Genomic DNA, 26,209 nt, shown 5'->3' on the forward strand with positions numbered 1-26,209 from the left:
AATGCCTCCAAGTTCCCTGTTCTTTACCATGGATATAGAGAGTCTCTATACTAATATCGATACCCAGGCAGGTTTACTGGCAGTCCAAAAAATATTTCAAAAATATCCTGATGAAAACAGACCAGATGACGCAGTATTAGAGCTTTTGGAAATTAATTTAACCAAAAATGACTTTGAATTTAATGAAGAATATTATTTACAAATTAAAGGAACAGCTATGGGCAAAAGGTTTGCCCCAGCTTATGCCAACATATTTATGGCAAACTGGGAGGAGGAAGCCCTATCCAAATGCCCCAAGAGGCCTCTCTATTATCTCAGGTATTTGGACGATATTTGGGGAATTTGGACATATTCAGAGCAGGAATTTGACCAATTCATGGATATTTTAAACAACCATGACCCTTCTATTAAATGCAAACACATAACGAATCAAAACTCAATAGACTTTTTGGATACCACAGTTTACAAGGGACCATCGTTCATTCAGAACCACACATTGGATGTTAAAGTGTTCTTTAAAAAGACGGATACACATGCCCTTCTTTTTAAAACAAGTTTTCACCCAAAACACACGTTTAAGGGCATTGTGAAATCCCAATTGTTGCGATTCAGTCGAATATGTACGCAGACAGAGGATTTTTGGAAAGCAGTCCAAATTCTTTTCAGAGTATTACGTGAACGAGGTTACTCGAGAACCTTTCTGAGACAGTGTCTCAAATCTTTCCAAGTTCAGAAACAGAAATCCCGAAATACAATCATTCCTATAATCACTACATTCTCATCAGCCAGTATGATTCTGAACAATAAGCTGAAAACCAATTTCAAATCAGTAATGATAGATTTGGGGGTGTTACAGAACCATCAAGTAATTTCAGCCTACAGGAAAAACAAAAATCTAAAGGACCTTTTGGTACGTGCAAAACTTAAACCCATACGACAACCAAAAATCAATTCTACACCTGAATATTTCTGTAGCCTAAAATTTGTACGCAACAGGGTTAATAAGACTATTTTTGAAATCCCACAAAGGTTTAGCCCTCATACCTCAAACTGTATCTACATTATTTTCTGCTCCAAATGTGGAATACAATACATTGGGGAGACCAAGAATTCTATTTCAACTCGTATGACACAACACAGATATAATATCAGGAATAAAAAGGAAACTCAGATCCCCATAGTTAAACATTTTATTTTCCATGGCTTGCTGGCTGTTAGAGTGGCAGGGATCCAAAGCAATTCCTTTTGGACGGACACTGAAAGAAAGAAAATTGAAAGAAAATGGATCTACCTATTAAGTACAATAGAACCATCAGGATTGAACAAAAAATATAATTAGACTGACAAATTAGGTTAAAAAGTTAGAGTTCATGGAATGAAGGCCTAACACAAATTTTCTCTCCCCAGTCTTCCCAATTTTTCTCCATCTTCCTTAATTTTCCTACAGTTACCCTGAATTCTATTCCTAATCCTAACCACGCCCCGACCTCTTATCCTAACCCTAACCATTTTACACCCTTGCCTAACCCTAACCAGATTGACCCCAAATTATGTGGACGTTTAGTTAATAAAAATTATATATCATCTATCAGTTAAAATTAAAAGTCACATCTCATTTAACAACAATTGGCATGCAAGGGGTTAAAAAGCAAACATGATTCTAGACCTATTAAAGCAATTATTGACATACAAGGGGTTAAAAACAAATTCGTTGTTATTCTATCAGTAACACTAATTAAACGGTAATAATTCCAAACAATAACAGTGTGCAAAGGGTTAAAAACACATGATATAAGTCCTTAAAAAAACATCTATGGGCCTACAACAACAAACAATTCATCCAACAACATCATTGACTATTTTTTTAAAAACTACTTGTAATTCAATAGATGTAACAAGGTATATAACTAAATCAGCCTAAAAATACTATAAAATTCTAATTGGCATAATCCAGAATAGAAGGGGTTAAAAACAAATTCATTTTAACTCAATATAAAACACTCATTAGTATCCAAGGGTTAAAAAACAGACAAATTCCTATGAGGCAGAATGACAAGCACGGGAGACTATAAATTGAGGGGAGTGGCCTCCTCCTTCCTTCATTCTTACTCTGACTCTCCATGAGGCAACATCTCAGCCAGCCTGCCAGTTTCAGCATTCTTTTCTCACCTGTATTGTGCCTTAGCCTGAAGAAGACCCATTGGGGTCGAAACGTCGCGCACGGGCACACACAGTAGAATTAATTTTTTTACAGAAAGCTTAAATTTAATTTTCGTTCGAAAAAAATAATTTTTCCGTTATTTTGAATCTTTTCGGTTTTTAATTTTAAAAAAACAATTTCAGTTATTTCTGAGAGTAAAAACTTTTTTTCGCTTTTAGGTTATAGAGGGCTTAATAAGACCACTCAGTCATGAGCCTCACTCATGGCGACGGATGGACCGTGGTGCGCCGCGGCGGACGACGCCGACCCCCTGGACAGGGGGTCTATGAAGATCGTCCACAAACAGGTTTTGACGGACGTCAAAACCACTTCTCTTACCGTGGGGGAAGGGACTACCGGGGGAAGGACCGTGCACCTCCTGTCTCCCATCGTGATGGGGGTCAGGTTCAGTTCCCCTTCCCTAACCCCTTTGGCTCCAACACATCAGCTACTGCTACCTCAGCCTTTCTTTGCCTACCCAATTTTATACAGGAAACACTGTTGTGGTTCAAGGTGAATTTCTTAACATTCATGCTTCTTTGGTTCTCTGGGCCCTCATGCTGAAGGTTTTTGCAGCCTCTTTAATTTCAGGGTGTTTACAAAAATATGTATATGTTGACCCACCTTCCTGTTACGACACTGTGCCTTTTATCAGTGCCCTTTTCAGTTTCTCTTTTATTTCATTCTCAGAGATCTATGTGATGGTTTGTGTGAGTGTCTGGCAGAGTTTGACAGTGTGGGACATGGTTAACAATTTCATACAGCCTAACCAGGTGAATTTGGCTCTAACCTTAACCATTTGACCATCTGACCTAAACCCAACCAACCGGGATATTATAATTCTCACAATTGACACACACTGGATTTTTATTTCGATTTTATTACATATAAACTACAAAAATGGCTCCCGACTACACTACGTCATTGGGAAAACCCCCCCACCTCACAGGAAGTGGGAGGTCTCAAAGGCTCACCCAGAAATTGTTTACTTCCTGTCCCGCGTTGAGGCTCTGCGTTCGCTCGCTTTTGGACAAACAGAACTCAACACAAGTAAGTTTTTTGCCTGATGAAGGTCTTCTTAAGACCGAAACGTTGCAATTTACTGCAATTAAATAAATTAATTGCAAAACGGACCATCACGACTCACTTTCTCATTTTTTTTCAACTTTTTCCGCCATTTTTTAGTTGCTCAGTATAGTTTAAATCAGTGTTAAATACGTGTTTTTCGACACTGCTTGCTCACACACTACAACCGCCACACACATGGCGCACCGACGGGAAGATGACTGGACCCTGGTCCAGTACCGACGCGGCCGAAGGAGACAGCGGGATCGCTCTCCACCGACGGGAAGAGGGACCTCTTCCACCCGCCGCCACAGCCATCAGCGCCGGCCTGACCGCTCCTACGCGGCCGCTGCCAGAGCCCCGCCGCGAGCGTGGGCCGACCGCCGACAGTCACCCGGCCGGGATGACTACCGCGGACACGCCTTCCGCGGCCAGCGGGGACCGCATACCGCCCGGACCACAACCAACTACTACAGAGAACACAGGTACGAGGGGAACAGCAGAGCGACCCGAGGGAACCGCGCTGTCGGTGACTCTCCGCCATCCGACCCAGAGTTTACTCTGACAACCAGAATCATATATAGACTGATCAAAGCTAAACACCACCTTAGCAATGTGATGGCACCAGAACCACCTGTCTCCATCACTAAGATGGCTCACAACCTAGCTAGCGTCATTAAACCGGCGGCTCCAAACCCCACCACTCTGACTCTCATAGACGGCAACGCGAGGAACTGGGCTTACAACACCCTGCTCATCCTCCGTGATCACTACAAAGACTGTGTAAGGAATGATCTGCAAATCCTCACCCAGCTCAGAGTGACAGACTGGCAGGACAACTTTGACGTAGCCTCTGCCTGGGCTAGGCGCCACTTCGGACGCAGACTACACCAGGACACTCTGGACAACACACAGGTACTCTTAATACAGACGCTCACTAACAGACCTGGACCTCCACCAGCCGACCATGACCAGCACATACACACATCTGCAGTCACACAGACTTTGGAGCCCACCAGACCGGTTGCGAGTACCACACAGATTGACAATGGACAGCCACACATACACACACTTGCTCAGACGGCGATAGCTCCGCCCCCCGGGCCGGTTGGCACACAACCTGTAACCACACAGACTCTGCTGCACCCAGCTAGCGCCACACAGACTCTGCTGCCGCTACCAGCGGGCACCACACAGACCCTGCTGCACCCAGCGGGCGCCACACAGACCCTGCTGCACCCAGCTGGCGCCACACAGACTCTGCTGCCGCTACCAGCGGGCGCCACACAGACCCTGCTGCACCCAGCGGGCGCCACACAGACCCTGCTGCACCCAGCGGGCGCCACACAGACCCTGCTGCACCCAGCGGGCACCACACAGACTCTGCTGCCGCTGCCAGCGGGCACCACACAGACCCTGCTGCACCCAGCGGGCACCACACAGACCCTGCTGCACCCAGCGGGCGCCACACAGACCCTGCTGCACCCAGCGGGCACCACACAGACCCTGCTGCACCCAGCGGGCACCACACAGACTCTGCTGCACCCAGCGGGCACCACACAGACAGCGGGGGCACAGCCATCACCTGCCACGTCACAGAGGGACTCACCTCACCACACAGTTGTGACGGCCGAAATACACATCCCACCCAGGGAGGATCTCCTACTGCTGGACCCTGCAACACCCCCCGAGCCGCGGCGCTCCACCAAGGCCACCATGACGGATCAGGTAACGGACTGGTCTCCAGAACCACAGCCAGAGACACAGAGGGACAACTTTCCCAGGTTCTCTTCCTCTCCGTCCTCCGCTCTTGGACATCCTCCTCTCTCTCCTGACTTCCTCTCCACTCCAGTCCCTCAGCAGACTGCGGCTCCTCTCTCTCCTTCGCTCTCCCCATCCTCTCAGGTGATACCTGACACACAGCCAAAGCCTCTGGAGCAAAGGACACTGCGCAGCAGACGGAAGGTGAGACGCCAGGAAGCAGCCTCCCAGCAGCCTCCAGCTCCTCTGCCAACGGGGGTGACGGCGACCTCTGGGGAACCCATCACCACGGACAACACGGTAATACTGTCTGACTCATCTCCCCAGGTAGTTAGCCTCCCCCTCCCCCCTGCCCCAAAAACTGGACAAGGTCCAGTCCAGAGACAACTGACTTTTGGCCCAGCAGTAGCTGCCACACCAGCACCTGCACTCACACGCCGCCCCACTAGACACATCAACACACAGAGGAAAATGAAGGAGTGGTGCCTGACTGCCAGAAGGAAATGGCTCATCATTGGTGACTCAAATGTGGCCAGATTTCCACCTTTTCAGTGCCCAGACTTACAGGTGGACAGCTTTCCTGGAGCCACCTTCAGGCATGCAGAAGCCATCCTGGCCAGAACCAACATTTGCACCACGGTCCAAAAACTAATCCTCTCTTTTGGTATCAATAACAGGGCCCAAAACATACAAAACACCACCATCAAGCAGCTACAGAGAGCAGTCAGGATGGCAAAACTGGCATTCCCTCGGGCCACAGTCATGGTGCCGGAGATTAACTTCTCCAGAACCCTGCCTCAGCCAGACCAGGATAACCTCAGAGAGCTGAATCTCTACATCACCACCAACCAGCCCTTTCTCCCTGCACTCTCGGGGAGGGACTTTGCCACGGAGAGAGATGGCATCCACTGGTCCCGCTCCACGGCCAAGCGGATGCTGGACCACTGGCTGGACTCTTTAAAGTAATTAACCCCGTGAACTCACTACCTCAGACGGGGGGTAAGAATGTGATTAATTTGTCTAAATGTTTTATTTTGTCTGCAGCCCAGTTTGCTCTACTCAGCAGGGGACTGAACTTCATCCCGACAACCAGCAGCAACCCAAATTTTAAAAACCAAATTCGATTCGACATACAGCAGTATCACAGACGACTTAAACTAGCGACCTACTTTGAACACAAACCTGACACACAACCACCACTTTTCACTCCCAAGTCCCAGTGGGTCCCTCCTAAGGGTAAGTTACCTCCAGACATTGACACACTCATCCAGACAGACCTACAATACCTCCAAAACCAATTCAGATTCGGCTGGGTTAAACAAAATTTGAACAAATATGAATTTGAAGCACTAGACCAATTAAGACGGAACAAGGACATCATCATTAAACCAGCTGACAAAGGTAGCGCAGTGGTGATCATGGACAGGGAACAGTACCTGTGGGAGGGCTACAGACAACTACACGACACAACTTACTACTCCAAGCTAAAAAAGCCCATTTACAAGGACACTATTCCACTCATTGACAAGATCATACAATCACTCTACAACAAAAGACTCATCAACCACAAACAGACTCTATACTTGAAGGGTGACAGTGAACCTCGACCTAGACTGTTCTACATGCTACCCAAAATTCATAAGGACCCTGCTGGGTGGAGCAAACCCCATGAGATCCCTCCAGGACGTCCTATTGTGTCTGATTGTAGCAGCGAGACCTACTATACAGCTGAGTTCATTGACCATTTCCTCAATCCTCTCTCGATCAGGCATGCCAGCTACATCAAAGACACCTATGATTTTGTGGAAAGAATTAAGCAGATTAACATCCCCCTAAATGCATTCCTCTTCACCATGGACATTGATAGTCTCTACACAAACATTGTAATCTCAGAAGGCATCCAAGCAGTCAAAAATATATTCCAAAAATACCCAAACGCCCAAAGACCAGACAGAGAACTACTGCAACTCCTAGAGATCAATTTGACCAGAAATGATTTTGAATTTGATGGACAATTTTTCCTCCAAATTAAGGGCACGGCCATGGGAAAGAAATTTGCGCCCGCATATGCCAACATTTTCATGGCAGAGTGGGAAACGACTGCACTAAATTCCTGCCCCAAAAAACCACTCCACTACTATAGGTTTCTGGATGATATATGGGGTGTCTGGCCCTTCCCGAGAGAGGATTTTGACCAATTTGTGAACATTTTGAATCACCATAACCCTGCTATCAAATTGAAATATTGTATAAGTCCCACCACGGTTGACTTTTTAGATACCACAACATTCAAGGGTCCCACATTCACTCAAACGGCTAGACTTGACCTCAAGGTGTTTTTTAAGCAAACCGACACACATGCTCTTTTGCACAAATCCAGCTTTCACCCCAAGCACACCTTTGCAGGGCTCATCAAGTCCCAACTGCTGAGATTCCACAGAATCTGCACTAGATCAGAGGATTTTAAAGAGGCGACGAAGGTGCTGTTCTCCGCTCTGACCAGCAGAGGGTACTGCAGGGCCTTCCTACGGAGAGCTTTTAAAACCTTCCTGCACACAAAACCTCTCACCACAGATTCCTTGCTTCCAGTTATCACCACCTATTCTCCCTCAGCAGTAAAATTAGTTAGGACACTCAAACACAACTTTCAAAATTTAATTTCCACAACTCAGCTGCTACAGGACCACAGACTCATAGCTGCATTTAGGAAGAATAAAAACCTGCAGGATACTCTGGTTAAGGCCAAGCTGGCAACACTTGTGAACTCTAGACCCATTGGGCACGGAGAATTTTTTAAGCACCAACCTTGGGTGTGCAATCCACACAACCATAATGTTTTTGTCACACATAGGCATGGCAATGTCCATTCCAAAAATTGTGTATATTTGATCAGATGCAGACTGTGTAAGATCCAGTATGTAGGAGAAACGGGGAACACTTTGTTGGTCCGATTTACACAACACAGATACAACATAGTGAGGAAAAAAGACACACATCCCCTTGGTTAAGCACTTTATTGAGCATGGCTGGCCCCAGCTCACTGCACTGATCCTCCAATGCAATCCCAGGTGGTCCACAGCCCAGAGACGACGGGAAGAGAGGCTCTGGATACACCGACTGGGCACTTTGATTCCGGGGGGCCTCAATGAGAGGTGAGTGCTCGGGACTGGCAGACAGCTGATGGCCTGTGCATTCAATGTCGCCGCCTTCGGCGTCGACATTTCAAAAATTTCTCCCCTAACCCTTACCTTTTTTTTCTCTGCAACATCAATATTTACCTGAATCCTAACCTATCGGTTATTCTAACCCTAACCTCACACATAGCTGGCAATTAATCCTTTACACGTAATTTTTAGAATATTTACACTTATTTTTTAAGAAAAAAGTCCTAACCTCAGCTGGACATACAATACTTACCTTTTTCCTAATTTTAACTGCAACCTTTATACTTACTTTCACTTTTATACTTACCTGGTATTAATTTAAGGCTTACCTTTTATGCTTAAAAACAGCACCATCATTTTAGGGGCCTTCCAAAAGCTTATAAAATACAATCTGAAAGAGGATTACAAATTTTAAAGCATGTTTTTGGACAAATTTGCAGGACACGAACCTTTAATTCGATTATTTAATATGCAATTGAACTACTAAAAATTGTTAAAATATAATCAAAAGCATACTCACCAACAGTTTTACAAGTTTTAAATCAGTTCAGTTTTTTTGGTATTTATAATTGTGGTAAAAACAAGGTTTTTTAAGTGAAAAGACCGGACACGAACCTTTGAGGCCACAAGGGGGCGGAGCCGGCACATGAGTGAGTGTGGAAGGGAGGGGGGAGAGGGAGAATTCATTTCTCCTTCAAACCTCTCACAAACAACAGTTCAGGAGAGAGTTCAGTGTGCTAGACCTGAAGAAGACCCTTTGCGGGTCGAAACGTTTTTGCACACTTTTTGTTCATTGTAAATAGTTCTTTTGGTTTTGAAAATAAAAATATATATTTAATTATAAAGAGACTCTCTCTTGTTTTTTTGGATTTAGTTTTTTTTGGATTTAGTTTTTTGGGCAGTTAGTTTTTTCCACCATATAAAGATGTATGGATGGACAGAGGTTCGCTACGGGAGACGCCGTCAGCGGGCCCGTGAACCTGCTTGGGACCGGGGTTACGGGAGGTCCGAGGGCTGGATGGACCGTGCACCCTCCTTCCCGTTCCGGAGGGAGACAGTCCCCTTCCCTAACCCCTAACCCTAACCCTAACCCTAAAAGTACTAGCAGCTCACTGTACTGTTGCAAGTAAAAAGCACTGCCTTGAAAATAACAAGTAAAAGTATGGAAGTTTAAATGGGGAAATGTAGTATTATTTTTATTATGGATTAATCCACTGATTAGTTTCTGTGATAATTCATTGTAAAAATTCAATATTTCTTTGTTTGTCAGTCTAAAGCATAAAATAATTACAAACGGTTGGAAACAAATGAGATTTCATTTTACACTACTCATTTATTCTTGTTGATGGGATGAGTTCATATTCCTTCAAGTATTTTTACATTGTGATATAGCTTGTAACTCCAACAATCATTGAGCAAAGGCACCATCTCCTGGACAAAATCTGAAAGACACGTTGAGCAAGAAACCTTGTCAAGCCAGGACCGGCAAAGGTTAACATTAACTTGCATATAAAAACGATTTGCCAATTTTTAGTCTGCACAAACTGAATCAACGGTTGGGTCGAAATATTTAAGTAGCACATATCGGCACAGTGCCATCCTGGCTCTGGCTAAATCTACATCTGTCCACCGCAGAGGCTCCATCCACAACCTGGAGGAGGAACTAGGAGAAATGACTGTGTAACTAAATCTTTCAACCTCAAACAAAAATAATAACGTTATATTATCAAAAATATACGTGTAGGTTACACTTTATTTGGCTAATGTCTGCCCACAGATTCTTTATAGTAGTGTTACAATAGTATTTGTAACATTTCAACAGCAACAACATTTCATCGTCATTTCAGAATTACAGCAGTTCACTCAAGTAAAAGTCATCCAGTATAATACAAGAGAAGTACCTGGTTTTAAAAGTACTTAAGTATCAAATGTAAACGTACTACAAATTCAAATGTATAGATCTGATTAAAAGCAACCTATCTTTCTAAATACAGTGTGAGTTACACCGAGTCCCAGCAAGGCAAGTTATATTTTCTGAGCTGCAGTTTCTAAACACCACTTCTCATCAGCATTTATCAATAAATGGTTGTATTTCACTCCAACATTGTTCATATACAGAGGCTGGAAAGCAACCAAGACAGGGACAGACAACAGATGCGTTGCTAAACTCGGTTAGACACACAGACTAGAAAGGCACATTGACATTACTGTTATCAGCTGACATCAGACTTTCAGAGTAGTGAACACATGTTTATATTTGCATTTACTCACTTGGCTTTTATCCAAAGCAACATTTGAGGTACAAATGCATCAACAATGCATCAATACAGCACAAGATCTACAACTGACAGTACATATTACTTAGGCAGCAATAAATAGTAGTAAGAGCTTACCTGACTGCTGTGCCCGAAGCTCACACTCAATGAGTTTTTCTCTTCTTGTGCCTCTAGTTCTCTCATTAAAGGAAACACTCGCTTTCACCTTTTAATATAGCCGAGAGGAGGCCCCGCCCACGTAACCTTTCCCCAAGTGGTCACTGTAAAGGAGAGAAGAACTTTGGAAACCGTGTTTACAAGGTTGGAGAATTGGTGAGATGGTTTCCATGAGGCCCACTTTAATAAAAATGGATTAAAACAGCCGCACAGCTGTGGTTACCGTTAGCTCCTGCTAGTCTGGAGGTAGTCACACACAGTAAGGTTACTTTACTAAAACATGTCATGAAAATATGTATTTGAGTGAGAGTACAAAAGTATTTTCTGAAAAGGGTAATGTAAGGGTAATGTCTCAGTAGCCATCCGGATCTGTGTCCTTGTGCACTGTGGTGGAAAGATGCATATGTGTATACACATTTTACAGGTTTATCTGTGTCTTTCAGAAGCTGGGAAGAAAAGAGGCTTCCATCTCAGGATGCCCTGGAAGTGGTGAGCACAGGTGCACAGCAGAAATCTAGCATCTCACAGTATGGGGTTCAACTTCTCTAAACTTTCTTCCTTGAAGCCACTAACATCTAACCTTGAGTGAGAGGTCGACAGCCTTCCAGATATCTCCTGGCTAGTGTAAGATTGTGTCCACTGTTTATATATGTACATATTTGTTCATGTTTTACATTTTATTTGTATCTTTGTATTTATATTTTAATAAATGGTTTGTTTGGTTTTTTGGCCAACCCCATGTGACTGTTTAAAGTTCATGCCCACACATTTTCTTTAACATTCGCAGCCAACCTTGTTTATGTTTTACATTTTTTTGTATGTATTTTTTAATAAATGGTTTGTTTGTATAAAATGTATTGCTTCCTTTCTTCGTGTTCTTTATGACACCAGCATTTCCAAGGAGCTTTCATGGGTTGGTTTCCTGATTTGGCTAAATTTCGCTCACTTTAGTCCATCAGTGTCCTTAACATGACACTGTGTCAAGGGGCTTTAAAGGGCTGCAGAAGCCTGATGAATAAGAGCAGTGCTAAGTACATTTACTCAAGTACTGTACCTGGGTACACATTTGAGGCACCTGTAATTTACTTGGGTATTTCCTTTTCATGCCTATTTCTCCTTCACTACATGTTACCGAAGAAATTTGTACTGTTTACTCCACTTTATGGCAGCTTTATTTACCAAGCACTTTATACATTAGGATGTTTTAGTCACATGAAGGGTGTGTAAAACACATATCTAGGGAAGGTTAAAGCCAGTAGTAAAACACAGTTTTTTAAACATACCATAACATTTAAAATGACAAGATGTGCTGGGTACTCTTTATAAGGTTGGGACTGTTTGCAGGATGGGCGCTTTAGGCGCTGGGTCGCTGGAGGCATTTCTCACGATTTTCAGTTGCAGTCGATTAATGGAGAACATTTTTAAGTTAATAGTCAGGGGTTAGTGTGGGTGTCATACTGAATCTCCGCTTTGCACAGATTTGATGTTTCTGACCGCTGATTCGCTTATTCCATAATTTTAAAGACAATTTGTGTGACCTTTGAAAAACGTTAATTTAAAATGTTGCCATGCTTTACGTCCTTTCCACAGCGTCCTCGTCAAACCGTCTTCATAACATTTAACAAGGCTCTACGTCCTTTCCAAAGCGTCCTCGTCAAACCGTCTTCATAACATTTAACAAGGCTATACGTCCTTTCCAAAGTGTCCTCGTCAAACCGTCTTCATAACATAAGACAAGGCTCTACGTCCTTTCCACAGAGTCCTCGTCTAAACGTCTTCCTAATGTGTGGCTTTCCTTAACATCCTTGCCAGAACGTCTTCACAACATGTGGGCAGGCCTTCTGAATTGGGCTTTCCTTAACATCCTTGCCAGAACGTCTTCACAACATGTGGGCAGGCCTTCTGAATTGGGATGTGCCCCTAATTTTGATAGGCAGCTTGTGTCCCCAAATAAATGTCCCAGCAATTTAACAGTGTCAGTCTTGGAGGAGTTTTGATGCTGAGGAGACGCAACACAGTAAACTTTTTCTTCTCAGTTTGGATTTCTGGTGAGTATCTTTATACTAATCCAGAGTTGTAAAATCTTTGCAAGGACATACAGACTTTGAATGTGTGGTCAAATTTAGCTCCTGCTAGTCTAGAGGTGGCTTTACTAGTAACCTGTAATAACATTAAGTCCTTACCTCTTGGGGTTTGTGAAAGGTGTAATGCTTACTAAATACTTGATTTTCACCTGTCCACTTATTTCTCCACAGAAAAAGGTTGACAATGAAGCGCTGCCCGTTGTGCAGAGTTCCCTATGCCAATCGCTCAGAGCACCTCAGGAGTGTGCACGGGATCACAGATCATAAACAGCGCATACTCATGCTGGGAATGGCTTCAGGAAGGTAAGTGAAACGCACGCAAACGCAAACACACTACATAGGCTGCTGATTGCTGTGCTGAAAATGTCTGACTATGTTTGTTTAGATACGCAGGCCCAGTAGGCTGCCCAATGTCAGAATGCCATGGAAAAAGCTACGTCCGCCTGGACCGGCATTTAAGGGTTGTGCACAGTATGGAGGTGGGTATTTGCACTTTTGTAAAAACAATTGCTGTTGCTTTGCAGACCCGGTATCAATGAATTGACTGCTCTATAATGTAAGTTGTTCAGATGCCACAGATCTCACCCAATGTTCTGTGTTCACAGAAGGATGCCAGGAAGTTGCTCCTGGAGGAGACCAAAAAAAAGCAATTGCATCCCAACTGTCTGCCATGAGGAAGAACAAAACGCCAGCAGGTTCAGCCAGCCAGCCCCCCACCCCAAAGAAGCACAAAAAAGACTTTGGTTTGTAAAGTAATAATGTACTCTTATCAATTACTCAGCCTGCATTGCCCTGACATTTCAGTAACACTCTGTTCGTTCTTCTTCTTCTCTGGTTTACAGAGTACCTGATAGTAAAGTTCTTGAGGTCCGGGCCGAGCAGGAGGGGTAAACGGCAACTTAAGAAGGCTGTGAAACATGTCAGGCGTTTTGTACATCACATGTGGGGGATGAAAAGCCCTCCCCCGTCCCACCTCATGTTTTTAAAGAGGACAGGGAAGGTCTTAAGGTAAATGTTGTTATTTTGATTTGGCTCTTATGGTTTGGTAACTGCTGACATCAGTGTGACACTCTTGCTTTTTCTGTTTGTTAGGTGGATAGCTAAGCTGAAGAGGCAGAGCCTGGCAGAAACCACAAGGGGCTACCTGGTAGCCATCAGGAGGTTCTTGACGTTCCTGAGGCGGGAGGACTTCTCCCAGGTAATGGTGCCCTCTGTCACTGGAAAAAGCACTGTATGAAGGTTCTGTCTACAGCATGTGTTCCAGGTCCTCAATGAATGACTGTATTTCTTCCTCAGGTCCGTCTGTCTGCAGCACAGATAATGTCCCTGGACAGGGTGCTGATAAGAGAGCTCTCCAACCTTACAAAGCAGACCGGGACCCACCAGCAGGGAGAGGTGCAATCTGGTGAGTTTGAAGTTTACTACCACTACTAATACTTCTACTACTTTGTTTAATGGTTATTGTCAGACTGGGTGGCAGCTCATAGCTATTATGGAATGCTTTAACAGAGAAGCTTCCCTCACCAGAGCAGATCTGCTCCTCATTCGAGCAGTGCCACTAATATGCTGTTACCATTTTTTCACTAATTGGTCTTTCAGAAGATGGGAAAAGGCAAAAAACAAATTCCCTGGAAAAAAGCAGAGAGGATGAAGCTGCCAGGCAGGTCTCTGAAGCCGCTGAAGAGTCAGAGGACAGCACCTCCAGTACGGCTGGGACCTCAGACCAGTCTGATGATAGCAGCTCCGGGACGGCTGAGACCTCAGACCAGTCTGATGATAGCAGCTCCGGGACGGCTGAGACCTCTGACCAGTCTGATGATAGCAGCTCCGGGACGGCTGAGACCTCAGACCACTCTGATGACATTAGCCCCGGGACGGCTGAGACCTCAGAGCCACCACCAGCTCGTGTTCCTGGGTCCACTAGCTACTCAATGGACACTGCAGAGCCTGTTACATCTTTTGTTGGTTCACCTCAGCCACCACCACTGCAGCCTCAGCCGCCAATACCGAGTGAGGTCAGTGAAATGGAGCACACATGGGAGGCCTTAGAAGAGCCAGAGGACAGCAGCTCCAGGACGGCTGAGACCTCAGAGCCACCTCAGCCACCACCACTGCAGCCTCAGCCGCCAATACCGAGTGAGGTCAGTGAAATGGAGCACACATGGGAGGCCTTAGAAGAGCCAGAGGACAGCAGCTCCAGGACGGCTGAGACCTCAGAGCCACCTCAGCCACCACCACTGCAGCCTCAGCCGCCAATACCGAGTGAGGTCAGTGAAATGGAGCACACATGGGAGGCCTTAGAAGAGCCAGAGGACAGCAGCTCCAGGACGGCTGAGACCTCAGAGCCACCTCAGCCACCACCACTGCAGCCTCAGCCGCCAATACCGAGTGAGGTCAGTGAAATGGAGCACACATGGGAGGCCTTAGAAGAGCCAGAGGACAGCAGCTCCAGGACGGCTGAGACCTCAGAGCCACCTCAGCCACCACCACTGCAGCCTCAGCCGCCAATACCGAGTGAGGTCAGTGAAATGGAGCACACATGGGAGGCCTTAGAAGAGCCAGAGGACAGCAGCTCCAGGACGGCTGAGACCTCAGAGCCACCTCAGCCACCACCACTGCAGCCTCAGCCGCCAATACCGAGTGAGGTCAGTGAAATGGAGCACACATGGGAGGCCTTAGAAGAGCCAGAGGACAGCAGCTCCAGGACGGCTGAGACCTCAGAGCCACCACCAGCTCATGTTCCTGGGGATGCGGCAAGCAAAACTGAAGTCACACCGGAGGCGTGCCTGACCTTACAGGAGAGGGAGGAAAGCAGCGAGTCGGATGAAGAGGAGCAAAAAGTTGTAAGCACCAATGCACAGCATAACTTAGTATCTCACTATATGGGGTGAACTTCTCTTACCTTATCTGTTTTAACTTGCAGGTAAAGAATCCTTCTAAGAAGTTGCTGAAGGTAAGCCACACCACTTTTTCTATATTGTTACATGGATTTTTACACCCAGTCTATACATGTGGCATATACATTATTAAAAATTTTGAATTTGATTTTGCAGAGACACATTTCACACCGTCACACAATCGTCATCAGACGCATTATAATTGGATGTACATTAGACCCTGTCAACCATTTCAAATATTCTCTATCAATCTTTGAATTAATAAAGAAACATTGCATATTGCCAAAAATTTGATTAGCTTATTCCATTTCATGTTTTCTCAAACCAGGAGGGTGGTTATCGGCTACCAGCATTTTACACCCTTTTTAAAACCTCTCCCATGTAACCTTATTTCAGCCAAGGAGGCTTTATGAGTACCATGGTCCTCTCTACCACCAATCAACAACATCAGCACATGGGTCCCAGCCAATGACAACGCGGCCACAGCCACGGCCACAACCGCAGCCGCAGCCGCAGCCGCAGCCGCCATCGCCATCACCATCACCACCAAGTGAAGGCAATTTAAGCAAGACGGAGGACACAGAGGAGACTGACACCCCAGATGAGTCGGACGACAGCACGTGGTCACCTGATGAGTCAGAAGAAGGGTTGACAGCTGATGATGCACAAGAAGTGGTAAGCGTCTATGCACAGAGTAACTTAGCATATCACAGTATGGGGTCAACTTCTCATACCCAAACTTTTCTTCCTTGCAGCTGCAGAGTCCTCTCAAAAAGTCACGCCGGGTAAGCCATCCCACTGTGGTCTGCATTATTATTTGGATTTTTATTTACTGGTATACATTTCAGTGTAAATTTTCTTTGGGGAAATGAATTAACATGTCACACTGTCAAAAATTGTTTTCTTATTCCAGAAGAGTGGTTATTGCCTGCCCAAAGTGAGGAGTCCCAGTTCATCAAAAACTGTAAGGATAATGCAAGAAATTCTTTAGCTGTACTTGAATTTTTTTTTTTCATACACTTACACTTTCTTACTGCTCCCTTTTTCCTGTGTTTCAGAAAAGGAGGGTTTTAACGTACCCAGATGACCTCAAAGATGATATCCGGAGACTGTTCCGTGATGTGTGGAGTGACACCATAACCGTTAGAATGGTAAGTATCACAGTGTTCCTTGTGACGGACATGGCGTCTAACTTAGTTGTGTAATAAGGATAATTTCCCAGAGAACAACTTCTCTGTTTTCCCTTTTGGAAGGATTACACCTGATTGCATGCACAGTTAAAGCATACAAATGTGTTAACAAAAGACTTTCAGACCGGATTATACTTGAAATATTATCTTACAGACTGTAAACTTTTCCAGGCTGACACCTTTCCACTAAACATTTCCGATTGCTTGTTTGCTGTGTTTGATTTTTAGATGAATGCTGTTCTCAACAGAGAGCCAGCGCTTCTGCAGAAATGCCAAAAACTGAAGTTGACTATACACAATTTACGTGGTCTTGTTCTAAAATTGCAGGCAGAGTGATTTTTAAATTTTGTTTATGGAATATCTTTTTGGCAGCTGTTTTTATATTGCTTTTGTGTATGTTTTCTTGTTTCATGTTAATATTATGTTTATTTCATATTCATTTCATTGTGGTGTGACTAATCAAATATGTTGAACATGTTTGTGTTGAATTTAATAAATGTTGAATACTTTGAATTTAATACCTTCCTTTTGTCTTTTTTATTTTGATTAGATATTGTTTATTTATCATTGCTGACATTGTGACTTTATTGGTGCAGAATTTAGCTCACATGCTGCAGAATACACATTTGGTCACTAGATGGAGCCAAATGAACATCTTACAACAAAACAGTAGTCACTGTCCTTTTCATGCCATCTACTTCAGGGCTCTGAGAGAAGTGACTTTTTACTCCACTAAATTGATCTATATAAATGTAAAACTATTCTTAGACATTGTGTAAAACACAAGGTGTTTTTTTTACATTCAACATTTGACATGATAACAAAGGTAGAGTTGTTTAAAAACTATTCAAACAATGAATCCTTTCTAACTGATAGATTAACATTGTTTGTGGCACATGAATATTATTTAAGCAGGGACTTGTTTCACATCTGAGAACTGTCATTTCTTTAAACTAAAGGAGGAGGTTATTACCAGAACTGATACACAAACTGGGGTTAGAATAAGACAAAGGCCACTTGTGTCAGAATAGGGGGAAAGGGAACCTGTGAGTCTTTTAGAGAAGTCTTACTCGAGCAGACGCATTTTTCTATGACTTTATGAACACAATACATTACGTTTTGGGAAGTAGCGCCGTCCCATGGAGCATGTTAACAGCAAGCAAAACAGCAAAGTTACGTCACAGTGTGTAGCTCTAAATGTATGATCATACTTGGATCCTAGCTGAGTGTCCTAGCTTTATGTGTGTCATGTGATTAGGTGGAAGTCAAACTAAATTTGGAACATCTCCATTAAGTGACACCTTCCAAGCACTGTGAAGGTGTCACTTTGGGCTCTGAGTAAACAGCACGTCTCACCATTTTCAGAGGTTAAAATGACAATTTAATTTCATTTATTTGTTTATTTGACAGTGGTTGTTAATAAACAGCAAAGTAACTGTGAATGAGCCAGAGTCAGCTCAACAGGCTGATTTCAAAAATGGACAACTGTATATGAGATGAAAAACTATCTTGCTCTTCACAGCTGTCTCGCTGCCGCTGTCTCCCGGGGGGCCACAGAGTTTCTTCATGGCTCTCCGCTCCAAACCCTGAAGTGGTGGGGCGACAAGGGGAGAGTCCCTGAGATAGATTAATGCTTCTAACCCCAACTCTCACTTAACAAGAAACAACTAAAATAATTAGTAGGATGGTTTATGGATTAGCATTTTCTCAGTTTCCCTAATTCCATTGTCACAAACACAAATCCTAAAAGTAGACAATATTACACTTGTATCACTAGTGCAGACAAATCATGTATATGACATATGGTTTCAACTTATTTGTTTTAAGGGTGGGTTTTACAGCTGTATGTGTTTCCCTGTGCTTTGTCCATGTTCCTCTTCTGCCCTCTAGTTGTGCCTCAGGAGTGCTACAGCTGATTGCTGAATGAGATCCACCTGGCCTTGGAAGGCGGTCTTTGAAAGCACCTGTGCCAGCATCAGAAGAGAGGTTATTTGAGTTGGGACTGCTGCTCTTGCTTCCTCTCAACCTCTGAGTTGCTTTTAAAGGTGTTTATCTGGGTTTAATTTGGGTTAAAGTTGGCTAATTTGTGTGATGCCACGCCCGTTTCTTGCATTTTGTAATTTCCAACTACAGCATTCAGGCTGTCCAACTGATGTGAAACTAATAAAGACAGACGCTAAAGCTCACTAATCACAGAGTCAAAGAGAAACAACAACAACCATTGAGACAGGATACAAAGGATTAACACTGTTTCTGTAAAGCAGGGTAATATTCCCTGGTCAATGTTACAATCATTAAAAAGCACAAAGCCTCAAAGTAGTATTACACATGCATCAGTAGGTCAGACCAAATATGTGCATCACATACAGTATCCATTCTTTATTTAATGGTTGGTAATTCCTGTGTTGTAAATTGTTAATTGCTCTGGGTTAATTTTTTATTTAAAAAAAACACATCCACATGGACTGCGTTGACGTGGCACAGGGGCTTAAGTGCCTCAGACATCTAGAGGATGTACAAAACACTTCCATCCCAGGTTGCCAAAAACCTGATAAAGCATTTGACGCATAAGGTACCCTTCTGCTTCTGTCCAGAAAGGGGCTCACCTTCCCGGGTAAACATTCAGCAAAAAGGGCCCACCTCCGGGCACCTTGACCTCCGGTCGAACCTGGGCACCCACACTTAAGCCCCCCCCTGTGGCCACGCAAAGCCGCGCGCCCAAGGCGGCCGTGCCCCTGGTAATCCGTTTCACCCTTGCCAAGTCGGCCTCGCTAGACCGGTCACGGCCCGCTCCTTGCCAAGCCGGCTTGGCTAGATGACCTTGCCAAGCCGGCTTTGCTAGACCGGTCACGGCCCGCTCCTTGCCAAGCCGGCTTCGCTAGATGTCCTTGCCAAGCCGGCTTTACAAGGAAGCCCATTTTCACACTTTGAATCTAGCTGTTGGATTCCGTCCCAAACGCTGCGAGAGGGACAGCATCCAACAGCTCGTTTCAAAGTGTCAACTCGGCTTTCCTTGCGAAGCCGGCTTCGCTAGATGACCTTGCCAAGCTGGCTTCGCTAGACCGGTCACGGCCCGCTCCTTGCCAAGCCGGCTTCGCTAGATGTCCTTGCCAAGCCGGCTTTACAAGGCCCACCCCAGGGGAGCCGCCCATCGCCCCCCCAGAAAGTGGCTCACCTTCCCGGGTAAACATTCAGCAAAAAGGGCCCACCTCCGGGCACCTTGACCTCCGGTCGAACCTGGGCACCCACACTTAAGCCCCCCCTGCGGCCACGCAAAGCCGCGCGCCCAAGGCGGCCGTGCCCCTGGTACTCCGTTTCGCTAGATGTCCTTGCCAAGCCGGCTTCGCTAGATGTCCTTGCCAAGCCGGCTTGGCTAGATGTCCTTGCCAAGCCGGCTTGGCTAGACCGGTCACGGCCCGCTCCTTGCCAAGCCGGCTTCGCTAGATGTCCTTGCAAAGCCGGCTTTGCTAGATGTCCTTGCCAAGCCGGCTTCGCTAGACCGGTCATGGCCCGCTCCTTGCCAAGCCGGCTTCGCTAGATGACCTTGCCAAGCCGGCTTTGCTAGATGTCCTTGCCAAGCCGGCTTTACAAGGAAGCCCATTTTCACACTTTGAATCTAGCTGTTGGATTCCGTCCCAAACGCTGCGAGAGGGACAGCATCCAACAGCTCATTTCAAAGTGTCAACTCGGCTTTCCTTGCGAAGCCGGCTTCGCTAGATGACCTTGCGAAGCCGGCTTCGCTAGACCGGTCACGGCCATGTCCTTGCCAAGCCGGCTTCGCTAGATCCCATTGCCTTTACATTGCCTGCCCTCTCAACCTTGCCCCGCCTTTTGGGGCGCTTCCCGCGGTCTCAGCCGGCCGACCCGGGCGTCCGTGCGTCCGGCTGGGCGCCTGCTACCGCGCCGCGCCAGCCCCGGGGCCGCGGGACCTCGTCTGGCGGAAAAGGCCTCGGAAAAGGTGTCCAAAAGGCCCCCATTGACTTAACATTGCCTAACCTCCCAACTTTGGCCTCGGCTCCGGGGCGGTCCCGGCGCTCCGGGGGCCGACCCGGGCGTCCGCGCGTCCGGCTCGGCACCCGCTGTCTGGCCGGGCCGGCCCCGGGGCCGTCGAGCCTCGCCTCGCCAAACGGGCCCCGGAAAAGGTGTCCGGGAGGCCTCTGTTGACTTAACATGGGCTCGACCCCTGTGACCCCTGAGCTTGCCGAGCCGGCTTGGCTAGATGATCTTGCCAAGCCGGCTTTACAAGGGGAGTCGCGGCCCTGTCCTTGCCAAGCCGGCTTTGCTAGATGAGCACAAGGATCATCACCTGATGATCGTGGCTATAACCCCCTTACCTAAAGAAAAAGGAAACTTAAAGATGCCACTCTGTAAAGCCTGATGAAGGACAAATAGTTCTCCGAAACGTTGCAACAAGGCAGAGTGAAGCAGGACCAAGTAGGCCTGGATTAATAGGACAGGAAGATAGGAAAATTCATCGTAAGACATCCAAGTAGGATGCAGACATTAAAGGATTCGTGAAGTCCAATTTTTTGAACAAATGCAAAGGTAATGCACTTTTGTTTTTTACCATGGGAAGTGTGGGAAATGCTTAAAACCTCAAACAAGGAGCGAGTGTTTTTGCCTTTCTGGGGTCTCTGGAGGCGCATCACAGGACCGTGCACCAGACTGGCTAACGCAGAGCTTTGTAAGTCGTTGGCCAGCTCTTTTTTCCCCTCTCCCTAACCAGCCAGTGCCGTGTGTGTCATTCTGGAGCTTTCCCTGGTGAGTGAGGACATCCTTACCTAGCTGCAACACCTAAACTTAACATCAGTGATTATTGTGACCCACTGGAAATTTAAAATTCTCAAGCAGGAGAAGGCTAAGAAGTGAATTGGATTTTAATCGTCAGACACCCAAATAGGGTGCAGATTACAAAATTAGCAGATATTATTCTGATTAGAGGCCTCAAGCTGAAGAGAACAACAAGAAAACACTTACCTCAAGCTAGAAAAAAGGAAAATACTTACCGTTTTTGAACCAAATTAAAGGGAAACCTAAGGAAAAGGACATTTAAAAGATACCACTCTGTCATGCCTGATGAAGGACAAGCCGCCCTCCGAAACGTTGCAACAGGGCAGAGTGAAGCAGGACCAAGTCGGCCTGAATTAAGGATAAAAAAATCAACAGCTACAGGACCCGTGGAGTCCAATTTTTTGAACCAGCGCAGAGGTAATGCACTTTTGTGGCTTTTATAAGGTGAAATGTGGAGTTGGGAGGTGCTTTTCACTTTCTGGGGACTCTGAAGGCACATCACAGGACCGTGCACCAGTCTGGCTAACGCTAAGCTACGTAAGTCGTTAGCCAGTACTTTTCCCCTCCTCCTAACCCTAACCGGCCGTGGTTATTTTGGTGGACTTTGCCTCCTGTCCTCCACCTAACCGTTGCAACGCTCCTTGCCAAGCCGGCTTCGCTAGATGTCCTTGCCAAGCCGGCTTTACAAGGAAGCCCATTTTCGCACTTTGAATCTAGCTGTTGGATTCCGTCCCAAACGCTGCGAGAGGGACAGCATCCAACAGCTCGTTTCAAAGTGTCAAAAACCCACTCCTTGCGAAGCCGGCTTCGCTAGATGACCTTGCGAAGCCGGCTTCGCTAGACCGGTCACGGCCCTGTCCTTACCAAGCCGGCTTTGCTAGATGTCCTTGCCAAGCCGGCTTCGCTAGACCGGTCACGGCCCTGTCCTTGCCAAGCCGGCTTCGCTAGATGACCTTGCCAAGCCGGCTTTGCTAGACCGGTCACGGCCCTGTCCTTGCCAAGCCGGCTTCGCTAGATGACCTTGCCAAGCCGGCTTTGCTAGACCGGTCACGGCCCTGTCCTTGCCAAGCCGGCTTCGCTAGATGACCTTGCCAAGCCGGCCTCGCTAGACCGGTCACGGAACACTCCTTGCAAAGCTGGCTTTGCTAGATGAGCACAAGGATCATCACCTGATGATCGTGGCTATAACCCCCTTACCTACTTCCTTAACCAGCCTCTGGCGATGTACATTTTCAAAGTGTCAAAAACCCACTCCTTGCGAAGCCGGCTTCGCTAGATGACCTTGCCAAGCCGGCTTCGCTAGACCGGTCACGGCCCGCTCCTTGCCAAGCCGGCTTCGCTAGATGTCCTTGCCAAGCCGGCTTTACAAGGAAGCCCATTTTCACACTTTGAATCTAGCTGTTGGATTCCGTCCCAAACGCTGCGAGAGGGACAGCATCCAACAGCTCGTTTCAAAGTGTCAACTCGGCTTTCCTTGCCAAGCCGGCTTCGCTAGATGACCTTGCCAAGCCGGCTTCGCTAGACCGGTCACGGCCCTGTCCTTACCAAGCCGGCTTCGCTAGATGTCCTTGCCAAGCCGGCTTCGCTAGACCGGTCACGGCCCTGTCCTTGCCAAGCCGGCTTCGCTAGATGACCTTGCCAAGCCGGCCTCGCTAGACCGGTCACGGAACACTCCTTGCAAAGCTGGCTTTGCTAGATGAGCACAAGGATCATCACCTGATGATCGTGGCTATAACCCCCTTACCTACTTCCTTAACCAGCCTCTGGCGATGTACATTTTCAAAGTGTCAAAAACCCACTCCTTGCGAAGCCGGCTTCGCTAGATGACCTTGCCAAGCCGGCTTCGCTAGACCGGTCACGGCCCGCTCCTTGCCAAGCCGGCTTCGCTAGATGTCCTTGCCAAGCCGGCTTTACAAGGAAGCCCATTTTCACACTTTGAATCTAGCTGTTGGATTCCGTCCCAAACGCTGCGAGAGGGACAGCATCCAACAGCTCGTTTCAAAGTGTCAACTCGGCTTTCCTTGCCAAGCCGGCTTCGCTAGATGTCCTTGCCAAGCCGGCTTTACAAGGAAGCCCATTTTCACACTTTGAATCTAGCTGTTGGATTCCGTCCCAAACGCTGCGAGAGGGACAGCATCCAACAGCTCGTTTCAAAGTGTCAACTCGGCTTTCCTTGCGAAGCCGGCTTCGCTAGATGACCTTGCCAAGCCGGCTTCGCTAGACCGGTCACGGCCCGCTCCTTGCCAAGCCGGCTTCGCTAGATGTCCTTGCCAAGCCGGCTTTACAAGGCCCACCCCAGGGGAGCCGCCCATCGCCCCCCCAGAAAGTGGCTCACCTTCCCGGTAAACATTCAGCAAAAAGGGCCCACCTCCGGGCACCTTGACCTCCGGTCGAACCTGGGCACCCACACTTAAGCCCCCCCCTGTGGCCACGCAAAGCCGCGCGCCCAAGGCGGCCGTGCCCCTGGTACTCCGTTTCGCTAGATGTCCTTGCCAAGCCGGCTCCGCTAGATGTCCTTGCCAAGCCGGCTTGGCTAGATGTCCTTGCCAAGCCGGCTTGGCTAGACCGGTCACGGCCCGCTCCTTGCCAAGCCGGCTTCGCTAGATGTCCTTGCAAAGCCGGCTTTGCTAGATGTCCTTGCCAAGCCGGCTTCGCTAGACCGGTCATGGCCCTGTCCTTACCAAGCCGGCTTTGCTAGATGTCCTTGCCAAGCCGGCTTCGCTAGACCGGTCACGGCCCGCTCCTTGCCAAGCCGGCTTCGCTAGATGACCTTGCCAAGCCGGCTTCGCTAGACCGTCACGGCCCTGTCCTTGCCAAGCCGGCTTCGCTAGATGACCTTGCCAAGCCGGCCTCGCTAGACCGGTCACGGAACACTCCTTGCAAAGCTGGCTTTGCTAGATGAGCACAAGGATCATCACCTGATGATCGTGGCTATAACCCCCTTACCTACTTCCTTAACCAGCCTCTGGCGATGTACATTTTCAAAGTGTCAAAAACCCACTCCTTGCGAAGCCGGCTTCGCTAGATGACCTTGCCAAGCCGGCTTCGCTAGACCGGTCACGGCCCGCTCCTTGCCAAGCCGGCTTCGCTAGATGTCCTTGCCAAGCCGGCTTTACAAGGAAGCCCATTTTCACACTTTGAATCTAGCTGTTGGATTCCGTCCCAAACGCTGCGAGAGGGACAGCATCCAACAGCTCGTTTCAAAGTGTCAACTCGGCTTTCCTTGCGAAGCCGGCTTCGCTAGATGACCTTGCCAAGCCGGCTTCGCTAGACCGGTCACGGCCCGCTCCTTGCCAAGCCGGCTTCGCTAGATGTCCTTGCCAAGCCGGCTTCGCTAGACCGGTCACGGCCCTGTCCTTGCCAAGCCGGCTTCGCTAGATGACCTTGCCAAGCCGGCCTCGCTAGACCGGTCACGGAACACTCCTTGCAAAGCTGGCTTTGCTAGATGAGCACAAGGATCATCACCTGATGATCGTGGCTATAACCCCCTTACCTACTTCCTTAACCAGCCTCTGGCGATGTACATTTTCAAAGTGTCAAAAACCCACTCCTTGCGAAGCCGGCTTCGCTAGATGACCTTGCCAAGCCGGCTTCGCTAGACCGGTCACGGCCCGCTCCTTGCCAAGCCGGCTTCGCTAGATGTCCTTGCCAAGCCGGCTTTACAAGGAAGCCCATTTTCACACTTTGAATCTAGCTGTTGGATTCCGTCCCAAACGCTGCGAGAGGGACAGCATCCAACAGCTCGTTTCAAAGTGTCAACTCGGCTTTCCTTGCGAAGCCGGCTTCGCTAGATGTCCTTGCCAAGCCGGCTTTACAAGGAAGCCCATTTTCACACTTTGAATCTAGCTGTTGGATTCCGTCCCAAACGCTGCGAGAGGGACAGCATCCAACAGCTCGTTTCAAAGTGTCAACTCGGCTTTCCTTGCCAAGCCGGCTTCGCTAGATGTCCTTGCCAAGCCGGCTTTACAAGGAAGCCCATTTTCACACTTTGAATCTAGCTGTTGGATTCTGTCCCAAACGCTGCGAGAGGGACAGCATCCAACAGCTCGTTTCAAAGTGTCAACTCGGCTTTCCTTGCGAAGCCGGCTTCGCTAGATGACCTTGCCAAGCCGGCTTCGCTAGACCGGTCACGGCCCTGTCCTTGCCAAGCCGGCTTCGCTAGATGACCTTGCGAAGCCGGCTTCGCTAGACCGGTCACGGCCCGCTCCTTGCCAAGCCGGCTTCGCTAGATGTCCTTGCCAAGCCGGCTTCGCTAGATGTCCTTGCCAAGCCGGCTTTACAAGGAAGCCCATTTTCACACTTTGAATCTAGCTGTTGGATTCCGTCCCAAACGCTGCGAGAGGGACAGCATCCAACAGCTCGTTTCAAAGTGTCAACTCGGCTTTCCTTGCGAAGCCGGCTTCGCTAGATGACCTTGCCAAGCCGGCTTCGCTAGACCGGTCACGGCCCGCTCCTTGCCAAGCCGGCTTCGCTAGATGTCCTTGCCAAGCCGGCTTTACAAGGCCCACCCCAGGGAGCCGCCCATCGCCCCCCCAGAAAGTGGCTCACCTTCCCGGGTAAACATTCAGCAAAAAGGGCCCACCTCCGGGCACCTTGACCTCCGGTCGAACCTGGGCACCCACACT

At 47.4% G+C, this 26,209-nt stretch overlaps 2 protein-coding genes across 2 annotated transcripts; both read left to right on the plus strand.

Moving 5' to 3' along the window:
• The first annotated feature begins 3,463 nt into the window (after positions 1-3,463).
• LOC119884214 (translation initiation factor IF-2-like) lies at positions 3,464-8,259 on the plus strand. Its single transcript, XM_038694680.1, has 2 exons — positions 3,464-6,025; positions 8,095-8,259. Exon 1 carries the CDS (start codon positions 3,464-3,466, stop codon positions 5,990-5,992), a length of 2,529 nt encoding a protein of 842 aa, XP_038550608.1. The 3' UTR covers positions 5,993-6,025; positions 8,095-8,259.
• A 5,728-nt stretch (positions 8,260-13,987) lies between these two features.
• Positions 13,988-17,311, plus strand: LOC119884215 (cell surface glycoprotein 1-like). Its single transcript, XM_038694681.1, has 8 exons — positions 13,988-14,111; positions 14,306-15,549; positions 15,630-15,659; positions 16,000-16,278; positions 16,359-16,388; positions 16,517-16,567; positions 16,662-16,754; positions 17,022-17,311. Exons 1-8 carry the CDS (start codon positions 14,027-14,029, stop codon positions 17,127-17,129), a joined length of 1,920 nt encoding a protein of 639 aa, XP_038550609.1. The 5' UTR covers positions 13,988-14,026; the 3' UTR covers positions 17,130-17,311.
• The last annotated feature ends 8,898 nt before the right edge of the window (positions 17,312-26,209 follow it).

The sequence above is a fragment of the Micropterus salmoides genome, unplaced genomic scaffold (genome assembly GCF_014851395.1).
Source record: "Micropterus salmoides isolate LMB-PRFRI ecotype aquatic unplaced genomic scaffold, ASM1485139v1 Ms_hic_scaffold_3283, whole genome shotgun sequence".
In the NCBI taxonomy this organism is placed as follows: Eukaryota; Metazoa; Chordata; class Actinopteri; order Centrarchiformes; family Centrarchidae; genus Micropterus; species Micropterus salmoides.